This window comes from Tursiops truncatus, chromosome 1 (genome assembly GCF_011762595.2).
Source record: "Tursiops truncatus isolate mTurTru1 chromosome 1, mTurTru1.mat.Y, whole genome shotgun sequence".
NCBI classification, from domain to species: Eukaryota; Metazoa; Chordata; class Mammalia; order Artiodactyla; family Delphinidae; genus Tursiops; species Tursiops truncatus.
In genome coordinates this window covers 18,059,141-18,083,215 of record NC_047034.1, presented here as the reverse complement: position 1 = coordinate 18,083,215, position 24,075 = coordinate 18,059,141, and the positions used below count along the sequence as shown (strand labels likewise).

The following is a 24,075-nucleotide window of genomic DNA, read 5'->3' as shown; positions in this document are numbered from 1 at the left end:
TCTTCTAAGAAAAGAGTTCTCTGTCTATATGAAAACAGTGGACTAGACCTAATTTTTTAAAAAATCTAAGTACAATGTGAGAATAACTTTGAAGTTATTTTCTATAGGCTCTTATATAAAAACTTTATCCAAGTGACATATTTGGAAGTCTGCATTCTCTCTCCACTCCCATTTCTTCTACATTAATTTACACACTCACACCCCTTTATTTCTTCCTTGAATCACTGCAGTGTCTTCCTGTCTAATCTTCCTTCCTGCACTGTTACTCCTCTCCAATCCATCTCTCATTGGCTCCAGGTTTTTTAAAAAGCCAAATCTAGTAATGCCACTCACTTCCTCAAAAATCTTTTATGGCTTCCTATTGCCTTTAGGATAAAATGCAAGTTCATTACAATGACATGTGAACCTCTTGATGTTATAGCTTCTTCCTTCTCCAGGATCACCTCTGTTCACTAACCTGTACTCCAGCCATGCTCAACCATTTAAAGTTCCCCCAAAATACCATGTTTTCTCTCACCTTGGCCTCCATTTATTCCATCATTCATTTACTCAACAAATATTTATTGAGCACCTGCTGTATATTAGGCATGGCTCTAGGTACTGAACATTCAACAGTGGACATAAGTCTGTTCCATTGTTGAGCTCATGTTCTTGTGAAGCAATACAGATAATAAGTAAATGAAATTATTTTAGATTGTGGAAAACGCTGTAGAAGAAATCAAGCAGGAAGATGAGCTGGGAAGCGGTGGAGGCAGGGAGGGGTGGGGGGGAAGAAGATATCCGGTAGATAAAGTGGGGATGTCTTCTCTGAAGAGGTGATGTCTGAGCTGAAAACTGGCTGGAAAGAGGTCAGCCATATCGAGAGCTGGGATTATTAGTAGGAATAATAAGCACGTTGTCTCTGAGAAGAGAAAGGAAAATAACAAACACAGAGGAAGCCAGAGTAGGCGGAAGTAAGGTGAACAAAGAGAGGAGTGTTATAAAGTGAGGTCGGGGAGGCAGGCAGGTGCCACATCATCAAAACCATTTTTTTTTTTTTTAATTTTAAGGGTTGAGGGAAAATGAGAGTGCCTATTGAAAGGTACAGAGCTTTTTTTGGGGAGGTGATGAAATGTTCTAAAATTGATTGTGGTAAGGATTGGATGATTCTGAATATACTAAAAGGCATTGAATTGTACTCTGTAAATGGGTGAATTGTATGGTATGTGAATTTTATATATATATATATATTTTTTTTTTTTTTTCATGGTACGCGGGCCTCTCACTGTTGTGGCCTCTCCCATTGCGGAGCACAGGCTCCAGGCGCGCAGGCTCAGCAGCCATGGCTCACGGGCCCAGCCGCTCCGTGGCATGTGGGATCTTCCCAGACCGGGGCACGAACCTGTGTCCCCTCCATCGGCAGGCAGACTCTCAACCACTGCGCCACCAGGGAAGCCCGCAAACACTATTCTTGATAGTGAAATAGTGACATTCTCACTAAAGTCAGCAACCAGACCAATATGCTTTTGTTCAATATTACCACTGCTCCTATTCAGTGTTGTTCTGGAAGTCCTAAACAATGAAAGAGATAAGCCTTCAGAGATACAAATGTTGCATAGAAAGAAAAAAAATATCTATCTAGAAAACTCAGCATAACTAAAAAAAAACTCTTGGAACAAATAAAAGCATTTAACAGATAGTGACATTAAGATCTAAGACACTTACTGCTGTGTCTCGCTTTCCTGAATACAGGTTTCTTTTTGTGTACCACAGCTCTACACTGTTTTTATTGTTTTTATTGATGATATCCCTTTCTTGATGATTCCATGCTTCTCAAAATCAGTGATCTGGGATGTAATGCTCAGCATGGTGACTATAATCTGGGAATGGGAAGAATAATAAAACTGGAAAACTCTAAACAACTGGAATAGGTATCATTACTCCCTAGCACTAACCTCACCAGTAAACAGTCCCACTCTCTTCTGAACTCTTTCCTTTTTTTTTTTTTTTAAGATGTTGGGGGTCGGAGTTTATTAATTAATTAATTTATTTTTGCTGTGTTGGGTCTTCGTTTCTGTGCGAGGGCTTTCTCTAGTTGTGGCAAGCGAGGGCCACTCTTCATCGCGGTGCGCGGGCCTCTCATTATCGCGGCCTCTCTTTTTGCGGAGCACAGGCTCCAGACGTGCAGGCTCAGTAGTTGTGGCTCACGGGCCCAGTTGCTTCGCGGCATGTGGGATCCTCCCAGACCAGGGTTCGAACCCGTGTCCCCTGCATTAGCAGGCAGATTCTCAACCACTGCACCACCAGGGAAGCCCTCTTCTGAACTCTTAAAGCATCTCTGGACTCAACCAGTCATTGGGCCCCTGGAATGTTCTGCTTTGTATTGCAGTCTTTTTAGAACCTTCTGTTCCGTTTGACAGTAGTAGATGTACTGAATGACAGAGATGGGACTAAAATGATCTCAAAAGTTAAAATTTAGCAATATTTTAAAAGAGAATATTGGCTCCGTCGAATCCCCTGTGCGTCAATATAAGGGTAAACTGATACATGCAAGGTCTTATATTAGATAACTGGAGGATGGAGAACTCTGGGGATTTTCATTGTTTATAATCTTACTATGAGTCAACAATTTAATGTGGCTGTAAAAAGCTAGTATGGTGTATGTTAATACCACTGTAATGGGCAAACTAAGAGAGGCAATGCTTCTGCCTTTGCTCTGCCCTGATCACACCACACCCAGAATGTTTTGTTCAGTTCTGACTATCCCATTTTATTTTATCTTTGTTTTAATAAATTTATTTATTTTATTTATTTATTTTTGGCTGCATTGTGTCTTCGTTGCTGCACGTGGGCTTTCTCTAGTTGCGGCGAGCAGGGGCCACTCTTCATTGCGGTGCACGGGCTTCTCATTGCTGTGGCTTCTCTTGTTGTGGTTGTGGAGCACGGGCTCTAGAGCGCAGGCTCAGTAGCTGTGGTGCACGGGCTTAGTTGCTCGGCGGCATGTGGAATCTTCCCAGACCAGAGCTCGAACCTGTGTCCCCTGCATTGGCAGGCGGATTCTTAACCACTGCGGCACCAGGGAAGCCCTGAGTATCCCACTTTAAAAGGCATACTGAGTAGCAGGAGTATGTTTGGAGGAGGACAGCCGGGATAGTTTAAAACTATCACTTGAAGGAGACATCTATCCTGGAGAGCAAAGGAATGGGAGACATAATGACAGCCTTCAATATATGAGAGATTGTCATGTGGAGGATTCTAAGCCTGTAAGCCTCAGAGGAGAGTGGATAGAGGTACAAAAAAGCAGGTTTAGGTGCATCTAATAGTAGTAGGTGTTTAGAAACAGAGGGAGCTGTCTTGGGCAGTATTAAGTTCCTCATCACTGAAGGTGTTCAAAACCAGATTATTTGGTTATTCATTTGTTGAATAAATGATACCAGGATCCTCTTTATCCCTAGTGCATTATATGGTAGAAGACCATATAATGGTCAGCATGACCAATCAGTATGAAAAGAAACTTGAAAAGAGATCCAACGAGTTCTCAGCAAATAAACAGAAGTATCTAGCAAAAGATGATTTAAGACTACCCTGATTTCAAGTAGAACATTTTGTCTAATTTACTGACTGAGATATAACATCAATAGAGAATATGGGGCTGAACAGGTTATGGGACCAACTTTACAAGGCTTTTTGGGTTTGTATATATGTTTAAAAGACAATCTGTAAAGATGATGTTTGAAAGATGATAGATAAGAAAATCCAAGATTAGCAAAAAAAAAAAAAAAAAAAGCTAAAGACATCAGAAGAAGGTGAAGGTATATTCAGATCTCAGATTTGAATAAGAAGTTGGTCATGAAAACCTGGGTGAAAATTATTTCAGGCAAAGGGAATGTGCGAACAGATAAAAGGTGTGAAATGAGGGTACAGTCTGCAGGAAGCTTATAATACAGAAGACAAAATAGGCAATTACACTGTAAAATGATGTCTGAAACAGTGATAAATATAAGATGTTAACAATGCAATGATAATAAAAGGTATAAGTTGTGCTAGTATTTTCTCTTTTTTGTTTTGATTTGAGTCAGTCATTGTTTCACTGATAATTTACTTTATAAAATAAAAAATAGGCATTTAAGGGCCCCAGATATAACCTAAATGAAAAGAAATGTAGGTGTCCAAGTTAACAAGTTTGGAGAGCAGGTGTAATTTGGTTTGGTTCATTTAAAACAGGTCACATACAGAACAATATTTCAAATTTACACGATAACAGTATTGAAATATCCCCTTACCTTATCTTAATGTTGAACAATTTGTCCAAAGGGAATTTTTTTTTTTTTTTTTTGCGGTACATGGGCCTCTCACTGTTGTGGCCTCTCCCGCCGCGGAGCACAGGCTCCAGACGCGCAGGCTCAGCGGCCATGGCTCACGGGCCCAGCCACTCCGCGGCATGTGGGATCTTCCTGGACCGGGGCACGAACCCGTGTGCCCTGCATCGGCAGGCGGACTCTCAACCACTGCACCACCAGGGAAGCCCCAAAGGGAATTTTAATGGGACAAAAAGAGGGTTTCTCTTGTGTGGAGAGAGATTGCCTGACATTCTATTTCAACTATTAAATTCTTAGTGATGACTATGATATTGGAAAGGAAAATGAATCAAAGAGAACCTATTATTTCTAGCAATCAATTTACTGGAACAACTCTGTGATCTTTTCCCAAAAGCAGTGACAGGCTAATAGCCTCTGAGGGAAAGCAGCTCTGCCAAAGAAGATGATGCCGTTGGTTTTACTGTGCTTGATAAAGAGAAAGGGTAATCACAATAGAAATGTTCATAAATTGGTAATGATGCTAGAACAGTTTCCACACCAGTGGCAGCTGCAGCCTCCATGCTCTGCTCAGTCACCTCCACATAGAACTTCTGCAGGATTTTAGACACCATGGTGCCTGAGAAGCCGGTGTCCTACTGACTGAAGGTGACCACCATCTCCATGGCTCCCAGCATGGCCTTGAGGTCCTAGCTCTCTTCCATTTTGAACTGAGGAAAGTACAAATCCACATCACTCTTGCTCATGTTCTGTGAGCTTGCTCAGGCTCTTCATTTCTCAGTGGTGAGTTTACCCTCAAGCTCCTGCAGACCATTTACTTTATTTGACATCAGCAGAGTCATGCTTGGATCAGCAAAATCATGCTTGCTTTGTATGGTATTTCCGGGATCTTGGCTTGCACATCCTTCAGGAAGGTGAAGTGAAGGGTCTTGCTTTGTTTCATCATCTGCATGGATTTGCTCACATCCTTGTTCAGCCAAGAGCCTCCTTCTTCAGTATTTTCTTTATCAAGGTCCTGGTCCCACTGCCCTTTGTAATAGACTGTGTCCACCAGAGCCAGGATGGCAGAGCTGCTGAGAGAGCCCTTGGGAAATGGATCCTTGATTTTTTTTCATTCGTTTGGCTTTCCACCCAGGAATTAATCTTTTTACTTTCTTCTACAGCATTTACAAAACCAGCATATTCCACACTGACTAGGTAAAATTTCCTAACATTATTCAAGTACTCCTAGAGAAATCTATACATCATTTCTCCTTAGAGTCTGGTGGTGATGTTCAGTTCAATATATATCAGTGGTTTCTTTAATTCAGAAGCTTTCGAAATTGGGGATGCACATTTCCCGACTTTTCAGCATGATCTATTGTAGCTCTTAATTTTGTGTTCATTAAAGTAAAGGACCTTAATTTTGAATGCAGTGTTTTCTCAGGCTTCTACACAGAGCAGGCCTAAGGCCGATAAGATACTGATGGGAAAAGAAAATATTGTCCTCTCTTGACTTTATGAACTTATGAAACAGATGAAATGCAAATTGGGTGTTTGCTTCACTGAGTCATGTGCTAGTATTTTCAAACTAAAGACCTATTATGCTTTTAATTTTTTGATCTATATTTTCTTCACCTCAAGCTTTTCTTTTCCACGAATTACTGAACTGCAGAATTTTTGCCTATAAATATTGTAAAATAAAATATACCTTTTAAACTTAAAAACAATACATATTCACTAAGTGAATATTCACTGTCTTCACAGTACACATAAACTTTTTCATAGCGCTTTCCTCAGCAGTTATGAAGAAAAATAAGTTATCCACAAACACCATTTTCTTTTTTAGTGTCTGCTAAATATGGCACATATCATGACAACATTTATAATTACAGTTCACTGCACTACATTCTATAAGAAAGAGGCACAGCCAAGAGTAGAGAACTGTTATCAATGACACTATGATAAACATGATTTACTGTATACAGTAAGACGCTGAAGAATGTTTAAACTTTGTAGTAGCCAGTCTCCAAAGATTGCCCATCTATTAGTTTTCCAGAGCGGCTGTCACAAATGACCACAAACTTGGTGGCTTAAAGCAACAGAAATTTATTCACTCACAGTTCTGGAGGTCAGAAGTCAGAAATCAAGGTGTTGGCAGGGTTGGTTCCTTTAAAGGCTCAGAGGGAGACCATTCCATACCTCTCTCCTCCTTTCTGGTAGTTTGCAGTCATCCTTGGCATTCCTTAGCTTGTGGCTGCATCACTCCAATGTCCGCCTCTGTCTTCACATCTCTTTTCCCCACTGTGTGTCAAATCTCTTTCCCCTGTCTAGGATGATGTCATTGCAAGATTCTTAACTTTATTTCTTATGCAAAGACTCTATTTTCAAATAGTTAACATTTAGGGGTACTGGGGGCTAGGACTTGGACATATCTTTTCCAGGGGACACAATTCACCCCACTACAGTCCCCAGTGAAACACACCTCCTGGTATTCATGCCTTTGTATAGTACCCTATTTTGTATCCAGGTGGGTCCTGTGACTCATTGGTCACCAATCTAGTGCCGCAGAAGTGATGCTGTGTGACTCCCAAAGATAGATCAGGAGAAGTCTTGCAGTCTTCATCTTGGTCTTTTGGAACCTCCACTCTTGGGGCAGCCAGCCACAACTTATAATGTCTTACTACCCTGCTTGTTGTATCACAGGGAAAGTACCTGAGAAAATGTGGAGGGTAAGCACGGTCCATCTGAGCCTCAGCTTCCAGACTTCCTATCCTAAGCACCAGGTGAGTAAAGTTTTTTGCAATTTCAACCACCCTAACCTCCAGTTAAATAGCACCAAAAGACCCCACTCGATGTTACTTGGGGCTTCTATTGGTTACTTAGCCAAGGACGGTCCAAATTACTAACCCACAAAAATATGAGATCTAATAAAATGGTGGTGTTGCTTTAAGCCACTAAATTTTGTGGTGATTTGTTAATAGCAAGAGATAAACAGAAAAAGTTACTTTGAATTTCTATTTTTCTATTGAAAATAAATCACATATTAAAATAAGGGGACCAATAATAGTTACATAAATTTAATTGTAAGGAACCCATTTATAATTAAAGCATCAAGAATCCTGTTAGATAAGGAACTAAATTATTCCTCTTCCAGTTCTTACAAATCCATATGTGCACTTGACATTTAACTCATGTCTAGTTTTTAAGTCTTCACGTGTGTTATTAAGTCTTCACGTGTGTTATTAGGTGGGTTATTGAGTAAGCATAGTATACTATAGATTGCTTTACATGCATTTATCCACTCATTCATTCAACTCAACACTTATTGAGACCCTTCTATAAGTCAAGCACAATGAATAATGTTGGAGACCCAAAGATGAATAATACATAGCTCTTGGCATTGGAGGGCTCAGGTTCAGTGACAATAGTGGGTTGGTTTATATCAGAGATTTGCATCTGAAAGATTCTCCAAAGCAGGATCTACAAATCTTTCTTTAAGAAATAAGTCAACTTTCCCTCCAGTGATGAAACATCAGATCTTTGAATACTTGTATCCTTCTTATTGGACTGGGCTCAGTGTACATGCCTTCTCAAAGAGGCCTTCTTTGACAACTGTATCTGAAGTTCCCCTTCTCTGATTTCATCCCTTTTAATCCTATCATATCCTTTTGTTGCTTTATTAAACTTATTATTTTATGAAATTAGCTGGTTTATTTTTTGCCTCATCCCACTATAATGTAAGCTCCACGAATTTAGAGACCTTATTTTTGTTCACTACATATTCCTAGCACAAAGAACACTGCCTGGCACATAGTTAAAATGTTAACTTAAAAAATGTTGTTGAAAGAACAATGTATCAAAATTACTGTAGTATGTGTTGAAACCTTTTATGGTGCCCTCTCTATAAGAAACCTTGAGAATGTCTCTGTATTTAATTTAATTCTGGTCTCTGTATTAGCACAGTTGTGCTTTCCTCAACATATAGTAAATATTTTTCCTCTTGGCTTTTATTCCAATTTTTTAGCTCATCCCAAGAAGGTGAATAGAGTTTCATGCCATCTATTTAGTGTTCTAGCTTCTCTCTTGATGTCACCTTCCTTTTACATTCTTATTGTCTGCTTTCCACAATTAAAATGATTTGTTTTATCACGTTTCTAAGTGAGGAATTGAAGGATTTACTCCTCAGAACAAGATAAGGCAATATAAGTAAATAAGTATGATTTAAACTTGGTAAGATCCCAGGTGACTGCTTTCCATTTTGCAAGTCTCTCATAGACCTGTTTTCCTGATATCCCTCAAACTAGCTGGTCAAAGAGCAGGCCCAGGGCTTCCCTGGTGGCGCAGTGGTTGAGAGTCTGCCTGCCGATGCAGGGGACACGGGTTCGTGTCCCGGTCCGGGAAGATCCCACATGCCACGGAGCAGCTGGGCCCATGAGCCATGGCCACTGAGACTGCGCGTCTAGAGCCTGCACGTCCGGAGCCTGTGCTCCGCAACGGGAGAGGCCACAGCAGTGAGAGGCTCGCGTACCGCAAAAAAAAAAAAAAAAAGAGGAGGCCCACATTTCTGCATTTGCCCTAAAATGGGATGAATCATAAACGATTCTAGTTTGGTAATGAGTCACTAATAGGCAAAAATGTAAAGTTTTGTTCTTAAGCCCTTTCTAGGCACTTGTGGTCAGTGCTTTCCAAAAGGACAGCTCTTAGGTTCCTGGCCCAAAACTCTTGCCTCATTCCCTTTGCTCAGCAAAACTCAAACAATAAAAAGAAACATTCAATATCTAATTTATTCTTTGTTCTAAGATAAGAATTAACACATAGTTGCAAGAATACCTAAATTTTGTAAGATAAAAGATGCAAATTTATTTATTTTAAAAAATTTATTTATTTTTATTTTTGGCTGTGTTGGGTCTTCATTGCTGAGCACGGGCTTTCTTTAGCTACAGTGAGCAGGGTCTACTCTTCATTGTGGTGCATGGGTTTCTCATTGTGGTTGCTTGTCTTGTTACAGAGCTTGGGCTCTAGGCGCGCGGGCTTCAGTAGTTGTGGCACACGGGCTCAGTAGTTGTGGCTCACACGCTCTAGAGTGCAGGCTCAGTAGTTTTGGTGCACAGGCTTAGTTGCTCCACGGCATGTGGGATCTTCCCGGACCAGGGCTTGAACCCGTGTCCCCTGCATTGGCAGGCGGGTTCTTAACTACTGCGCCGCCAGCGAAGTCCTGCAAATTTATTTTCATTGTTTCATAATTCTTAATTATATTTTTCAAAGTCAATGTTTAAAAAATTAATTAATTAATTAATTAATTTTTGGCTGTGTTAGGTCTTCGTTGCTCCACCCAGGCTTTCTCTAGTTGCAGTGAGCGGGGGCTACTCTTTGTTGCGGTGTGCAGGCTTCTCATTGTCGTGGCTTCTCTTGTTGCAGAGCATGGGCTCTAGGCGTGCAGGCTTTAGTAGTTGTGGCACGTGGGCTGAGTAGTTGTGGCTTGCAGTCTCTAGAACTCAGGCTCAGTAGTTGTGGCGCATGGGCTTAGTTGCTCTGCAGCACGTGGGATATTCCTGGGCCAGAGCTCTAACCCGTGTCCCTTGCATTGGCAGGAGGATTCTTAACCACTGTGCCACCAGGGAAGTCCTCAAAGTCAATTTTGTATCACTCCCCACTGCCCCAGCAATCAATGGCTTTCTGTCCTTTTCCCTGTACCAATTATGATAGAGTAGGAAGGACCCATAGTATGTGCCAGGCATTGTGGGGAATCCAAGGATATCTGTAAGATAAGGTTTCAGCAAACAAGAATGTGGAGAGCTAGCAGAGTGTGCAGAAGGGAAATCAATTTCAACAAAGAGGTGGAAAGGTGCCGTATACGTAGGATCACCTGGGGGACTTGATAAAATGAGATTATGGATCCCAGACCTACAGATTCTAATAGGAAGGTAGGGGTAAGGGGACTGGTCCTGTTCTGATGCAGGTACCTTACCTACTCTGGAGGATGGCCATACATAAGACGGAGCCACCTCTGATAGTGGGTTAGGACAGGCACGGATAATGCCTCTATAGCTGTATTAAGCACTCAAGGTTCATATTTAATTTAAGCAACACTCACTTCCTAGCGATAATAGAGATGTCTTTGGGAAATTGAGGTATTTCTGTAATCAGTCCTTGGTCCCTTAAGCTCTAATACCGGCCCCTGGAGTATGCTTGCAGAACACTCGCCAGCACACACGTCACAAGGTTTAAGAGGAGGACAGACAACCCTCTAAAAGGCACGCTTGCACAGCCCAGGCAAACAAAGCCAAGACAAACTGGGGCAATGGCTTTTAGCACTGCCTTTTATAAATAAACCCTTTATTATTCAAGTAGGAAAATCACTTTTGAAAATACATTCTTCTTTTGAAAGAACTGAGGAAACATGAGAAAAACCTCCCCCATCCCCAGTGTAAACATGGCTGTTGGTCTACATGCTTCCAGGACTTTTTTTGTGTTTACATACAGTGTCCCCCAACAGTATGATCTCTGGTGGCCTCGGCCTGCAGTGGCTTGAAGCAGGGTTTCGGTTTCCAGCCAGAGATTGAGGTTGGGTCACAGAGCGCCAAATCCTAGCAATTAGACCGGTGGTCAGTGACAAAACCCTGGCCGTTCGGCTTTGCGGAAAAGAATTTCCACAAAGACAGAAAGTAGTGAAACAAGTAAAGTATTTATTAGGAGGAAAAGAGTACAGTACATATGGATAGACACACGGGAGGACTCTGAGAGAGTCGGGTCCTTGGCGTAGTTTAAATCACTAATGAGGAGCATTTCTTCCGGGTTCCCTTTGGCCAATCATTTTGATTCTCCTGGTTCTGAGTCCATGTTTGGTTTATCTCACGTTCCTCCCATATGCACACGCATCTCTCAGCCAAGATGGATTCCAGCGAAGAGGCCTATGGGCAGCTTGGCATCACTCCCCTTTTGACCTCCAAGGAGCTCTCTAGTCGGGAAGGTCTCCTCGACTTCGAGAAAGAGAAATAGGTGGTCTCTTATCTTTTACCTGCGCAGGGCCCAGCCTCCTCTCTTGACTGCCCTGCTATTGGTATTTCGGGGTTTCTGTCCACAGTGAACGAACTCCAATTAATCACCCTGGGGGCGGGGCGCCCATCTATCTCCTGCCTCAAGTATACCACCCGTTTGTGCGTTTTGTTTTGGGCTTCCGGTGAACGCCCATCACACTGCAGAAACCGTCTTACCACTTACTTTTCTCGCTTTACGAACTGTCGAAAAATGTCGTGAGTTTCAGCGTCTCTCCCCCTTCAGCGGCTTGAAACTGCACGTTGGCCCTCGTGACCCTAGATGCCCGGGGCACGGTCGAAGGTCCCCGGAGCAGCTGCCAGACGGCTGCGGCGGGCGGTGATGACGCACTGTGCTGTGCGCCAAGACGCTAGCTGCGGCGCGGGGGAGGGGCGAAGGCTTCCGCAGCGTCAGGCGTGCGCACACGTTGCACCTTCTCGCCTTGGGCGAGTCGGGGGTGTTTTCGGGTGGCAGGGCAGGCGCAGTGATAGACCGGCGGAGCAGAGCAGATGGCGACGCTCTGTCTGACTGTGAATTCGGGAGACCCTCCGCTGGGTAAGGGCCCGGGGCCGCCAACCTGTGTGGGTTGCATCAGCCCGGGAGGGTGCGGGGAGGGGAAAGTCGCCGCGCCCAGTCTTGGCGCAGTGACGGTCACGGTCTGGGAGGTTAGGCCTGCCTCTCACCCCCGAAGTGTACACGGGGTAGGCTCCGCGCCCCTCGCCCTATGTCCCTGGCAGGTGGATTTGCTCCTGAAGACGTTTTTCTGGGGCGTGGAGGTAGGCGCTGTGTGAGCCGGGGCAGGGCCACCCGAGGCTCAGCTTCGGACCTTCTCTCCCGGAGGGATGACTCCCAGCTTACTCTCCTCTCCCTTTTAGAAATGATGTCTACTGGAGACCGAGCACCGGACGTAGAAATAACATTTTTAAAACTTGAAATCCCATTACTTCGCTCCCCCTCTTTTAGCGTTTTCCCCTAAATCCACTTATCTTTACCTCCCTTCCTTCGTCCTCAGAAAAGATCTTCAATCCCCTTGACTTAACTTTTCTTTACGTTTCATTGGGTTCAAAGGGAACGAGGAAGATGGTCGTAGAAGCATTTAAAATTTTAACCGAGGTTGCATTTATATTAATTAAAGGTTGAAGGGTGATTGCTGGAACACCCAAGTACACTGCGGACTGATGGGGTTGGTTTACTACACATCCGATGGAGGTAGTAAACGTCAGAGAAAAGGTCGGACTTGTCATCTTCCTGATACATCTTAAATTCGATTTGGAATTGCATTTTCAACGTGGCCAAGGTTACTATGGATAGATAGCTTAGACTTTCTGCTGTTTTTTTCCATTGCTTTCAGAAATTACACAAAATAATCAGTTTATTGAGCTCATATTTGCTAATGCATTTCTTAACATATGCATGCAAGTACGTTTCTAATGTTTGAGAGGCCTAGACTTTTAGATGCAGTTGCCCACATAGGGCTGATGATTACTCAGTACATTCTCATGACAGGGTGTTTAGTGTCTGTTGGAACAAAAAACACAATTTAATAGCCATTTAAAATACTTTAAAAAATGATCTTTTAGCATATTGGTTCAAGTAATTATGGGCTAACCTCACACAAATCACTGAACTCTGAAAGAACTGGGTTTGATTCTGCAGTTGGAAAGCACTAAACAGTGTGACCTCATGGTTAAGGGCAACGACACTTGCTTCTTGGAGACCAGGTCCATCCTGACTGCCACTCACTAGTTGTGGAAGCTTGGCAATTCCTTTTTTGGCATCTCCCACTGTTTCCTTGTTGGAGAAACATGGAATAATATCTCCCACATACAGTTGCTTGCCAGAATCAAATGAGACTGCAGGTCAAGTTCCTGACACACTGTAGATACTCAATAAATAGCTGTCGTTTTTACTGATGTAATTTAGAAAATCACCCTGAATATGATAGATCTGTTTCCTTAGTGAATACTGAGAATCACATCTGCCAGTATACTGGAAGTGGGTCTTAAAGACATTTGTTGTCATTATGAACTATAGTCCAATTATAGAATATATGTTTCTATTTGCTTCTCTCCCTCCTTTTTTTTGTTTTTGATTTAATTGTTCCCAATTGTTTAATTCAAATACATTCTGTTTTTAAATAATCAATATAATTAGATGAAACATTCAGAAAAACAGATTGCATTGTGAGAATTTCCCTTATTTTACATGCATGCACCATTTTTTTTAATGTTAAAATAAGTTCACACTTAAAAAGGTATAAGAATAGAACAAAGAACATTTTTTCTCCAGTGCCTTTGGAGAGCATACTGCAGGTAATGATGCTTCAACACCCCAGAATACTCCAGTATACATCTCTCTTAAGTAAGAAAACTATATGACTTCACAGGACCATTAAAATCAGGAAATACACATTGATACAATTCATCCATCTTCGTAGTGCAAGGATCAAAATCTAGGATCATACCTTGCACCTACTCATCACGTCTCCCCAGTTTCTTTCAATCTGGGATGGTTTTTTTAGTCTTTCATAGGTTTAACCTCTCTGGAGATTACAGGCCGCTTACTTAAAGAATGTCCCCTGATCAGGTGTTTCATGGTCCCTCATGACTAGTTTCAGGCTACAGATCTTTGGCAGAAATAGCATAGAAACAATTCGTTGTTCTTCATTGCAGCCCAATAATTGGTACCTGAATTTTTCCCATTACTGATGATCTAATCTTGAGTACTTAAGATGGTGTCTGACAGCTTTCCCCACTGCAGAGTTTTCTGTTTTGCAGTTAACAGGCATTTTGTGTGGAGATGCTCTGGTACCATGTAAACATTTCACTCCCCCATCAAACCTTTACCCACTGGATTCAGCATCCGTTGGTGCTTCCTGCCCAACTTGATTATGATTAAGATGATGCCGGATGGTGACCTTCCATTCTGCCGTTCTTTCCACATGTATTAGTTGGCATTTTTTTGTGAGAAGATCTTTTTCTCGTTTTAAAAAAATTCATAGCAAAATATACTTAATAGGTTATACTCCGAATTATTTTTCATTTTCTGTTTTTAAAGTTAAAAATTTTTATTTTTAAAATTAGTTTTATTGAGTTACAAGTTGCATATAATAAAGTTTGCCAGTTTTAAGTTGTAAATTGATTGACAGATGTGTACAGTGTGTAACCACCAAAATAATGAAATAAAATACTTCCCTCACTTCAGAAAGTTCCCTCACGCCCCTTTGCAGTCAGTCCCCTTCCCCCATCCCTGGCCCTTGATAGTCACTGATCTGCTTTCTGTCACTATTTTTTTCTGCTTTTCCTAGAACTTCTATACATTGAGTCATATGAAACTATTCTTTTGTACATAGGATAGTTCTTTGAGATTCATCTATCTTGTTGCCTGTAATAGGAATTCAGTTTCAAAATTTGCTGTATAGGATTCTTTGGTGTCGGTATTCTAAAACTTAGATTATTTACTTTAGTGGTTAAATTGGCTCTATTTGCCAGTGGGAGCCCCTCCAGGCTGACCTCTGTGTCCTTTTGGCGTATCTCTTATCATTCTTTGAGTACTTCTTGCTTTCTAGCACAGTGAAATTTTCCAGGTTTATCTTGTACCTTCCCTACCACAGCCCTGTCTCCAGTGGAGCGTGGTATTTAGAAACCAGTATCTGGTTACCAGTCGTCCATCTTAGATAAATTAAGGACAACGGATTAATGAATATTTAGTAAACTTTATGATGTGTTGAGAGGCACGTATCACTGTTTTAGAATATGAGTTCTGGACTGCCATAGACCTGCGTTCAAATCCTGACTGCCACATATTAATCAAGGACTTTGGGCTAGTTATTTAACCCCTTCAAGCCTCAGTTTTCTCTTCTATAAAACAGGTGCCTACCTCTTAAGGTTACTACAGAGATTAAAAATGATAATGAATGTAAGGCATTTAGCACAGTCCCCACCACATAGTAATCACTCTAATACTATCAACAATAGCTTTTATACAAGGAACTATTCTAATTTCTTCTTTTCTCCTGAGAGAGGGAAAGATTAATTTCAGTGTCCCTAACTGGACACTGAGTATATTCAAAAGCAGTTGGATTATGCCAGGGAATGGTTTCTGGTTTGTTACTTCTCCAAGACCAGAAGGCCATACTTTGCGTCTACAGACTCTAGGGAAAAATGTTTACCCCTTGCAGGTCTTAATACTGGTTTGTTGACTCATTCTCATTGCTTTATGATTCAGGTTTTAAATACCACATTGTTTATAAAGAGAAATCTTTTCATCTCATTTTTAGGAGCTTTGTTGGCAGTAGAACATGTGAAAGACAACGTCAGCATTTCTGTTGAAGAAGGGAAAGAGAATATTCTTCATGTATCTGAGTAAGTGCTTTTATATCTGGTTTTCAGTACTGAACAGCATTTTTAAAATATTTAGGATTAAATGTTATGCTTGTTTCACTTGCTAACTGGTAAACGGTCCCTAAAAAGAAATACACTTTCTTCCTCATTCTAAAAGAACTATATCCAGAGACATACCTGTCAGCACATTATCTGATCATATATCTAATCTGTCAGAAAGAAACTAGAGATGTACAGAAGGATTTATATATATGGGTTTTTAATTCTGTTGTAATGTATTCTGGTGGAAAATTGGAAGTTTTTAAAATCAGTAATAATAGGAAATAAATTTGGTAAGTCCACAGCATAGAATATTAGGCATCTGTGAAAAAAAGGCTTATGAAGAATTTTTAATGGTGGATATGTTCATAATCTAATGTTAGTAAAAAAGCAAGACATAAATGTAAAATTACATATCTACAAAGAAAAAAATGAGAAGTATACAGCACTTTTAATATTATTTCTTTCTGAGTTTTGGAATTGTGGGGTTGTTTTTTTCTTTTTGCTTCTCTGTGTTTTCAAAATTTTCTGTAATGAGCATATACTGTATGTTCTTGATTAAGAAGGATTATTTGCATCCCAGGATATAGGGAAGATTGCGTGCCCTTGGACTTATCTCTTTCTTTTGGAACCCACTGAAAAGAATTTAAAAGAACTGGGAAGGGAAACATTCTCTTGTTTAACGAAACTAAGGAATAAACACAACATGGTTTCAGGTCCTTTTAAGAATATTTTGCCAGATGGTGGGATTTGGACCACATTGAAAGAGGGTTTCAAGGGTATTCTCAAGCAGGATGCAGAATTCTGAAATGGTTTAAATGGTCTATAATAAACTGACAGAAGGACTTGTATTGGGGAAGGGCAATGTATGCAACGTATACAACGTATGTATGATTGCTCTTCATGTACAATTTTTACTTTTCCGTGGAATTATTGTTGTTTGCTTTGTTCTCTTCTGAAGCCTTTCTGATTCCTATCTTTTCTGCGTGACTTCAGGAAGTTTGCGGACTTCTTCCCTTAGGATTCAGTATTTAGAAATTTCACAATAATATGCTTTAGTCTGGATCTATTTTTCATCTGTTCTTCTGGGTGCTTGATTGCTCCCTTTAATGTGGAAACTTAGAAATCCTCTTTTGGGGAATTAGAAAATATTTTCTGTGATAACTTTCCATTTTCTGTTCTTTATGTGGGTGCTGGGATTTGTCCTCTTATTTTCTTAAAGTGTCACCTTCACTTTCCTTTTTTTTTTCATTTTTCCTCACTTTCTGGAGAGTTCTTCAACTTTTTTTATTCTGTTTTTCTATTGAGTTTTTGTTTTTGCTGTTACATTTTTTGTATCTGAGCTTTCTGTTATTTATTATCTAGATATAGTATCCTGTTCTTATTTTACGATTGCACTGTGTTTTGTTTTGTTTTTTCTTTTTTGCGGTACGTGGGCCTCTCACTGTTGTGGCCTCTCCCGTTGCGGAGCACAGGCTCCGGACGTGCAGGCTCAGCGGCCATGGCTCACGGGCCCAGCCGCTCTGCGGCATGTGGGATCTTCCCGGACAGGGGCACGAACCCGTGTCCCCTGCATCGGCAGGCGGACTCTCAACCACTCCGCCACTAGGGAAGCCCTGCACTGTATTTTTTCATTGCTCAGAGGAAATTTATTCACTTACTTTTAAAGTTTTCTATTCCTTGATTTGTTCAGTTTACATCTGTGTGTTTGTTTTGGTTGCTACCTTTTAAGTTAAAGGCTTTCTTCAGATATTTGGTAACTTCTTATGGTTTTCTTAGATGTTGACTGGGAGAGTAAAGCTATTTACAAGTTCTGAACTCCAAGGTGAGCCTGTCAGTTCTGAGCTTTACTCTGGGGCGATCTGACTGAGCTGCTCATTTGAAGGAACTTCTGGTGTTAGCATCCTTGGTTCTTTTCTTCCTGGGTGGATCAGATTATCTATCCAGAGATGACTTTCAGTCTCCTGTTCGGAAGGTGAAGGAGAGCTGGTGCCAGAATATTTTGGGAGCTGAGGGTGGGAAGAAAGCTGAGGATCTCAGCATCCAGTATACGTGTATTCTTTTATTCTCTTTGTTACCTCTATAGCCCAACTTGCACCTGTGCCAGATTTCCCCCATTTGAGAGACCCTCTGTTTTAGTCTTTAGAGAATAAGGCTCCGGTTTTTGCCAGGATTGGGTAAGGGGAGTAGCCAAGCTCTGCAGCATAGGGTTTGGAGCTATCTGTGTTTCTGACTGATTTTTAAGTAGACTTTCAACCAAGCCTCCTTATTTTAGTCCCAATTCACTCTCACTTCCAAGGATACCTGGTTTCATTGATTCGTAAGTCTTTAGAGGATTCTAAAATTTAAATTGGGTTGGTTTTCAGCTTTGTCCACTGTCCAGTTAAGATTCAGTTTTTTCAGGCCTATTAACTCCATCTGCTTTCTAGCTTCTGAAATTTTACTGCTATTGTCTCTTCTCCTTAGTCTCTTTCCTTATAGGATCAGTTTTGATGAGGTTTGATCTACCATGTTTACCTGCAAGTTGATAAAACCACCTTCTTTATGATGGTATATCCTTGGCTTCATTGCCTTGATTTATTTTAAATCACTTTATTCTCGATATCCCAATTTTCCTATTTTCACCACTGAATAGACATGTAGAAACCAATAGTTTTAGAAAGATGAAACATCATGTAGATAGTCTACTCTGAAGTGAATTATTGGATTTAGCTGAACATCTCAAAACAAATTAGAATTTGATAGAACAGAGTAAAGAACAAATTAGATCTATTTTTTTTACTATACTAGAAAATACATGGCATATATTTGTATCTTTTATAAGATTTCTATTTTTACATTTTTCATAAGTCTCATGACCTACTGATTTGCTAGAGCCACAGTAATATTTTATCTCATACTTATATATTCTAGAAATGTGGTATTCACGGATATAAATTCCATACTTCGCTACTTGGCTAGAATTGCAACTACAGCTGGGCTGTATGGCTCTAACCTGTTGGAACATACTGAGGTAAGGAATGAACGTTTCCTTGGGTGTGTTTTATTTTGTTTCGATTTAGGCTTTGGCTCTTTTGCGAACTTCATTTTATTGTTGGCTTATGGACTATTACTCTATTTAAGGATATTAACAGAGTGTTAATCAGAGACCAAGTTAAGGAATTCTCATCTGTTTTTATTTTCAGAAAAAAAGTCTTAGCTCCTAAGTTTGCACTTTCAAACCCATACCAGCTGTTGGGTCATTTAGTGCTGTCTTCCTCTTCCTGGATTCCTAGAATTTCATAGCTGGATGTGACTGCAAAGGTCATCTTATGCTCTTATGCAGCTTTCTTACCTGGCAGATGAGGCAGCAGTTCTTGAAAAGTTACAAGGGCCCAGGGTCACACACATTTTCCTTTTTAAGTATATACCTTATTAGCTATAGCAGTAGTAGATTAACTTTCAATACGGCACTGTAGATGCCTTTTTTTCCCCTGTTTGTATTCAGCTCTAACGTTCCTAAATCTTACAAAATTCAGAATACAAAGAATAGTTTCCAAGTATTTACTTTTAAATTCCGCAAGTGGATGAATCTGTTTGGCTGGGTGCTGTCTGTTGCATTCGGTCAGGCTCGTTACTCCTTCCTGCTTCCAGTTCTCATATTTTCCTTTTTCTTCCCTGAAGTGCCTCTTCACACCCCTGCAAAAAAAAAAAAAAAAAAGAAAACAGAGAAAAATAACCATATGTGTTTAAGTGCCAGTTTAGATCCCAGGCAATTACAGTTAAATCCATGTAATGGTAAATTCTGTAATTGAGATGAGACAGGCATGGTTCTAACTGAGGTTGTTTGTTTGCTTGTTTGTTTAACTCTAAACCCTGGGATGCATTTCTTTTCACAGATTGATCACTGGTTGGAGTTTAGTGCTACAAAATTGTCTTCATGTGATTTGTTTACTTCTGCAATCAACGAACTCAGTCACTGCCTATCTCTGAGAACATACTTAGTTGGAAACTCCTTGAGCTTAGCAGATTTATGTGTTTGGGCCACCCTAAAAGGTATCAGTAATTCTTCTTGAAGAATTTCTATTTTAATTATTTAATATTTTGCTGGATAAGAGGTACATATATTTCTACGTATATGAGCATCTATCTACCTCATGGCAGTCACTTAGGACTTTCTCACAAAGGAACGACCTCCCTGGCTATTTTATTCCTCTCCGGTTACAGGAATTCCCCATCCTCTGCTGTCCCTGGAGGTTGGCCCCATCTTGCCACTGCAGCTCCTCTCTTGCCTTTGGAGCTGGCCTTGTTCCTCATCCCATTTATGTTAGCACCTTTCCTGTCTCAGCCATTACTTAACTCCAGTTACTGTTGTTTCTGGTTGTTCAGTATGTGTGTGGGGGCCGGGGTGAGCTGGAGTTGTTTCTCTGGGAGGTCACTTTTTCCATCTTCTATGAGTAGTCAGAATATGGGATTGATGAGAGACACAAAGGGGGCTTGAATTTTGTTAGTTTATTTAAAAAACAAAACCCTGCAGCAAATATGCCAAAATGTTTTATCATTCTTTAAATCTGGGTTATGTGAGCGTTTTTAAAATTTCTTTAATATACTCTGTACCTTTTTTTTGGGCCACGCCCCGCGGTTTGCAGGATCTTAGTTCCCTGACCAGGGATACTGAACCTGCGCCCTCGGCCGTGAAAACATGGAGTCCTAACCACTGGGCCACCAGAGAACTCCCTCTCTGTACTTTTTTTTGTGGCTTAACCTTTTCTCCAAATTAAATTAAATTGTTATAATAATAACCAATGTAAAATGAAGGACTTTCCTAGCTAGAACTTTTCATCTGTAGGTTTATGACATTTTGGTCTTTTGATTTTTGAGTTAATGTTCATAAAAGGAAGATAATATCTTATGGAGGTAGCTTTGTGATGCTAAAGAATTACGTAAACTTTCCTTCAGTACCATTTTTGATATTACAACTGAAGAAAAGAGCTACTTCTTGATCTTGATTTTTATTTTGTTCTCTAGTGGATCCACTTAAAGCTTTTCCTCAATTATGAAATGTAGCATTGGCCTTGTAGTGGGTGTGTGGCAGCAGTGAGGGCAGGATTTAGGATTCACTCTAGTGAACTGAAATGAAAAAATACTTTAAATTAATTTTTGTGAATTCTTAAAATATGTTGAAGTATTAGAAATCACTTCCATGTGTACCCAGATTTTTAAAATTGCATTATAGAAGCACAGCTTTAAGCCATCTCATTTACTTAAATTAACCACGACTGGAACTTTGCTTTTGAATTTGCAGATATGTTGAATGGTTTTAAAATTATGTTTGCTAATAGGAAATGCTGCATGGCAGGAACAGTTGGAACAGAACAAAGCTCCAGTTCATGTAAAACGCTGGTTTGGTTTTCTTGAAGCCCAGCAGGCCTTCCAGTCAGTAGGTACCAAGTGGAATGTTTCAACAAGCAAAGCTAAAGTGGTAAGCCTTTAACATTTTTTTTAATGCTCACATCTTGTCTGCCTGAGATCTTAGATCTGAAAAGAAAATATGTTCATAGTTTGGTTGTTTTTTTTTTTTTTCCCTAATCAATTAAAAAGGATCTTCTTGGAAGAATTTGTCATTGTTGAGTCTTGGCTTGCCTTTAACTGCTTGCCTACGTTAAGCCTTAATCTTCATAATTATATTTCTAGATGATTATGATCATCTAGTGTGCGTCCCTTAGGAAATCCAAAGTCCAAGTAACTAAAATTATTTTATAACTATACCATCTTTTCTTCCTCCCAGATTTTCTATTCTCTGGGTTTTGAACCATTGTGACCTTTGAGTCCTGGGGTTCTGTAGAGCCTTTTTGTTGATTCTGTAGGAAGATGTGACACTGAATACCGTAGAAAAAGGCCTTCCCCCCAGTTAGCGTCGCTCTACTTTGATCTGTTTACATATTACAGAGAATATGTTTACATATTTACATATTACAAATTTTACTCCGATGCAGTACAATTTGAAAACTGTTGTCTGCTTGGGTAAAGACACCACAGTCACCTCAGTTGTTCTGAGAAAATATTCACCACTTTCACCTCTAACTGGTCAACAAGTTCCATTATTATTTCTTGTATCTATAGATTTGTTTTCTCTCTCCACTGCTGTTGATTTTTATTGAGACCTCATTACCCCCAGTTTGTTTTAAGACCATAATCTCATCACTGAACTTCCTTTTTTTTTTTGGTCTCTTCTTTTTTCTCGTTGAGACTTTGCACTGTACTGGGTATAGTTTTAGAAAATACAGATAAGTAATTCCATACCCCTGAGGATTCCCCATTGCCAGAAACATAAAAGTCAACCTTATAAAGGCCTTCATGTTTTGGACTTAATCGACTGTCAGCGTCTTGCCTACCCACTCAACATGCATTCCTAACATTGCACTGCTTTTCCCTGACTTTGAGTCTTACCTGTGCTGTTATTCCTTTTCTTAGAATGACTGCCCTGGTATACTCTCCATCTGATACATTTGCATTTATTTTTCAAGGTGCAGCTTGGTTCTTGCCTCCTTTTAAGCATTTTCCTGATGATCCTAAATGCTGTTGGTTAACTTCAGCTGATTTTGAATCTTCAAGTGCAGGGACAGTATTCTAGCCAGTTTTTTCTCATAACCATGCTTGGTGCATAGTGGGTACTGAGTAAGTATTTGTTGAATGAATTTATTTTTTAAGCATTTAACCATGTAACTATTTTTGTTGTTGTTGTTGTTCTGCTTTTCAGGTACCTGAGAAAAAGCAAGATGTTGGGAAATTTGTTGAGCTTCCAGGTGCTGAGATGGGAAAGGTTACTGTCAGATTTCCTCCAGAGGCTAGTGGGTAAGAAAATATAACTTATAATTGGATACATTTAGTGGAAAAGCTTTAAGACAGTTATCAAATACTTTAAAAATCAATCGGTTGATATACAGAAGGAAATAAGTAAGATTTTAATTGTGGGAGTTAAAATTCTAAACATCTTAATAGTTTTAAAATTATTGATAGTTAATTTATAAAAAGTTTGTAGTTTTTGCTTATTAAAGCAATAGGAAAAATAACATTTTAATTTTATTCCAGGCAGAATTTTAATTGTAAATAGAAAAACATCCATTAATAGAAAGGCTTAAGTTTTATTTACATTTTGAGATTTTGGGGGTATCTTTTAATAAGGGTTTGTATTTGTACCCTGAGCAATCCTTTCAGTTAGCAGAAGAAGTTATGGTAGACGTATTTTAAGTTATTTTTTTTCCCAGATAAAGTAAGTGGAGTCCTGAAAAGCCCATTCCTATTCATTTGTTTCCACTATTAGTAGGTTTCAAAACGCTTTTCACTCTTGGCAGCCATAGAAAATAATAATATATGACTAGCTTGTTAGGGAAAAGGACTGCTCTGGCTGGAGCCACCGGCATGGGTCTGCCTGGGTCCTTGCCCAGCATTCCCCAAGGCTGAGGGCAGTCTCTGCCTTTGCACATGTCAGTCTCTGTGACTCATGCTGGACGAACTTTGTAAAAGAACCCTTCCAGTGATGCTAATATAATAAAATGCCTTTTGTTAAAGCAGTTAGCCTCAGGAACTTAGCCATTGGGAAAGTATTGTGTCATATTTTACACATGAGATGGTTTTTTTCCCCCAAATTTTGTTTAATTTCAGATTTTGTATTCTATAGCCAAATTCTTACCCATCTGTGATAAATGGAGTATGTAGACAGTAGGAAGTGGCAGATAAGGAAACAATTTTATTTTAGCCGTTCTTAATATAGTTCTTCACAAGCTATTTTATAAGTGCCATTAACAGCAAGCCAGTTTTAGAATTCCACATTTTCTCTCTGCTTTTCTAAGTTTGCCGATTTAGGTGGTGAAATAAAGGACAGGTAGAAGGAGATGAAGGGGAAATAACGGTTCTGGGAAATACACAGACTGAATCATTAAATGATTGATTGATAGCTAAGTGGAGTCAGTCATAAATAATACTTATTTTACATAGTTTAATTCCCTCAGATATCCTGGGTCCCTACAACCCAATATTCTGCTCTTGTGTTCTTGGTGTGAGAGGTCATGGTTGTTCTGTTGGGTAGTGACTTTAATGGTTTGATAAAAGCTAGTTTTTTAGCCATGGCTGTTTATAGCTATGCCATTTGAACATTTGTCCCTTTTGAATCTTTTTATATTTTCTGTCACTCTCACTTCTTGGATTAGTGAGCTCCTCATATTTATTATTTACTGTATAAAATATGTTTATTTGTTGTGAGTTATGTCATTTCAGTCCAACAGTTGAATACAGCTTTGGAATTTGGAATATAAGTCAGTGTTCAGGTTTAAAAACATACATAATTTTGATCATATCTCCTTATACTGCAAAACAAGTCTTCTATAATTGGTTTTTTAATC

The 24,075-nt window shown here is 39.9% G+C and overlaps 1 protein-coding gene and 1 long non-coding RNA gene across 3 annotated transcripts in view; one reads left to right on the top strand and one right to left on the bottom strand.

Annotated features, from left to right (window-relative positions):
- Positions 1 to 10,943: 10,943 nt before the first annotated feature.
- Positions 10,944 to 11,655, bottom strand: LOC109547511 (uncharacterized). The gene is made up of 2 exons (XR_002173277.3): positions 11,499 to 11,655; positions 10,944 to 11,257 (listed from the first exon to the last, which is right to left on the bottom strand). It is a non-coding gene; the product is annotated as an uncharacterized lncRNA (long non-coding RNA).
- Positions 11,656 to 11,709: 54 nt separating this feature from the next.
- The window catches only part of EPRS1 (glutamyl-prolyl-tRNA synthetase 1), a 68,492-nt gene continuing 56,126 nt past the window's right edge, over positions 11,710 to 24,075 (top strand). Inside the window, exons 1-6 of one of the 2 annotated variants that reach the window (XM_019920464.3) lie at positions 11,710 to 11,867; positions 15,592 to 15,676; positions 18,608 to 18,707; positions 19,573 to 19,729; positions 21,016 to 21,155; positions 22,434 to 22,528. In XM_019920464.3, the coding sequence (XP_019776023.2) occupies positions 11,822 to 11,867; positions 15,592 to 15,676; positions 18,608 to 18,707; positions 19,573 to 19,729; positions 21,016 to 21,155; positions 22,434 to 22,528 (623 nt within the window). In that variant the 5' untranslated portion in view covers positions 11,710 to 11,821. Of the gene's footprint in view, positions 11,868 to 12,500; positions 12,610 to 15,591; positions 15,677 to 18,607; positions 18,708 to 19,572; positions 19,730 to 21,015; positions 21,156 to 22,433; positions 22,529 to 24,075 lie in introns of those variants that run through there. The other variant, XM_019920463.2, reaches the window with a different exon arrangement.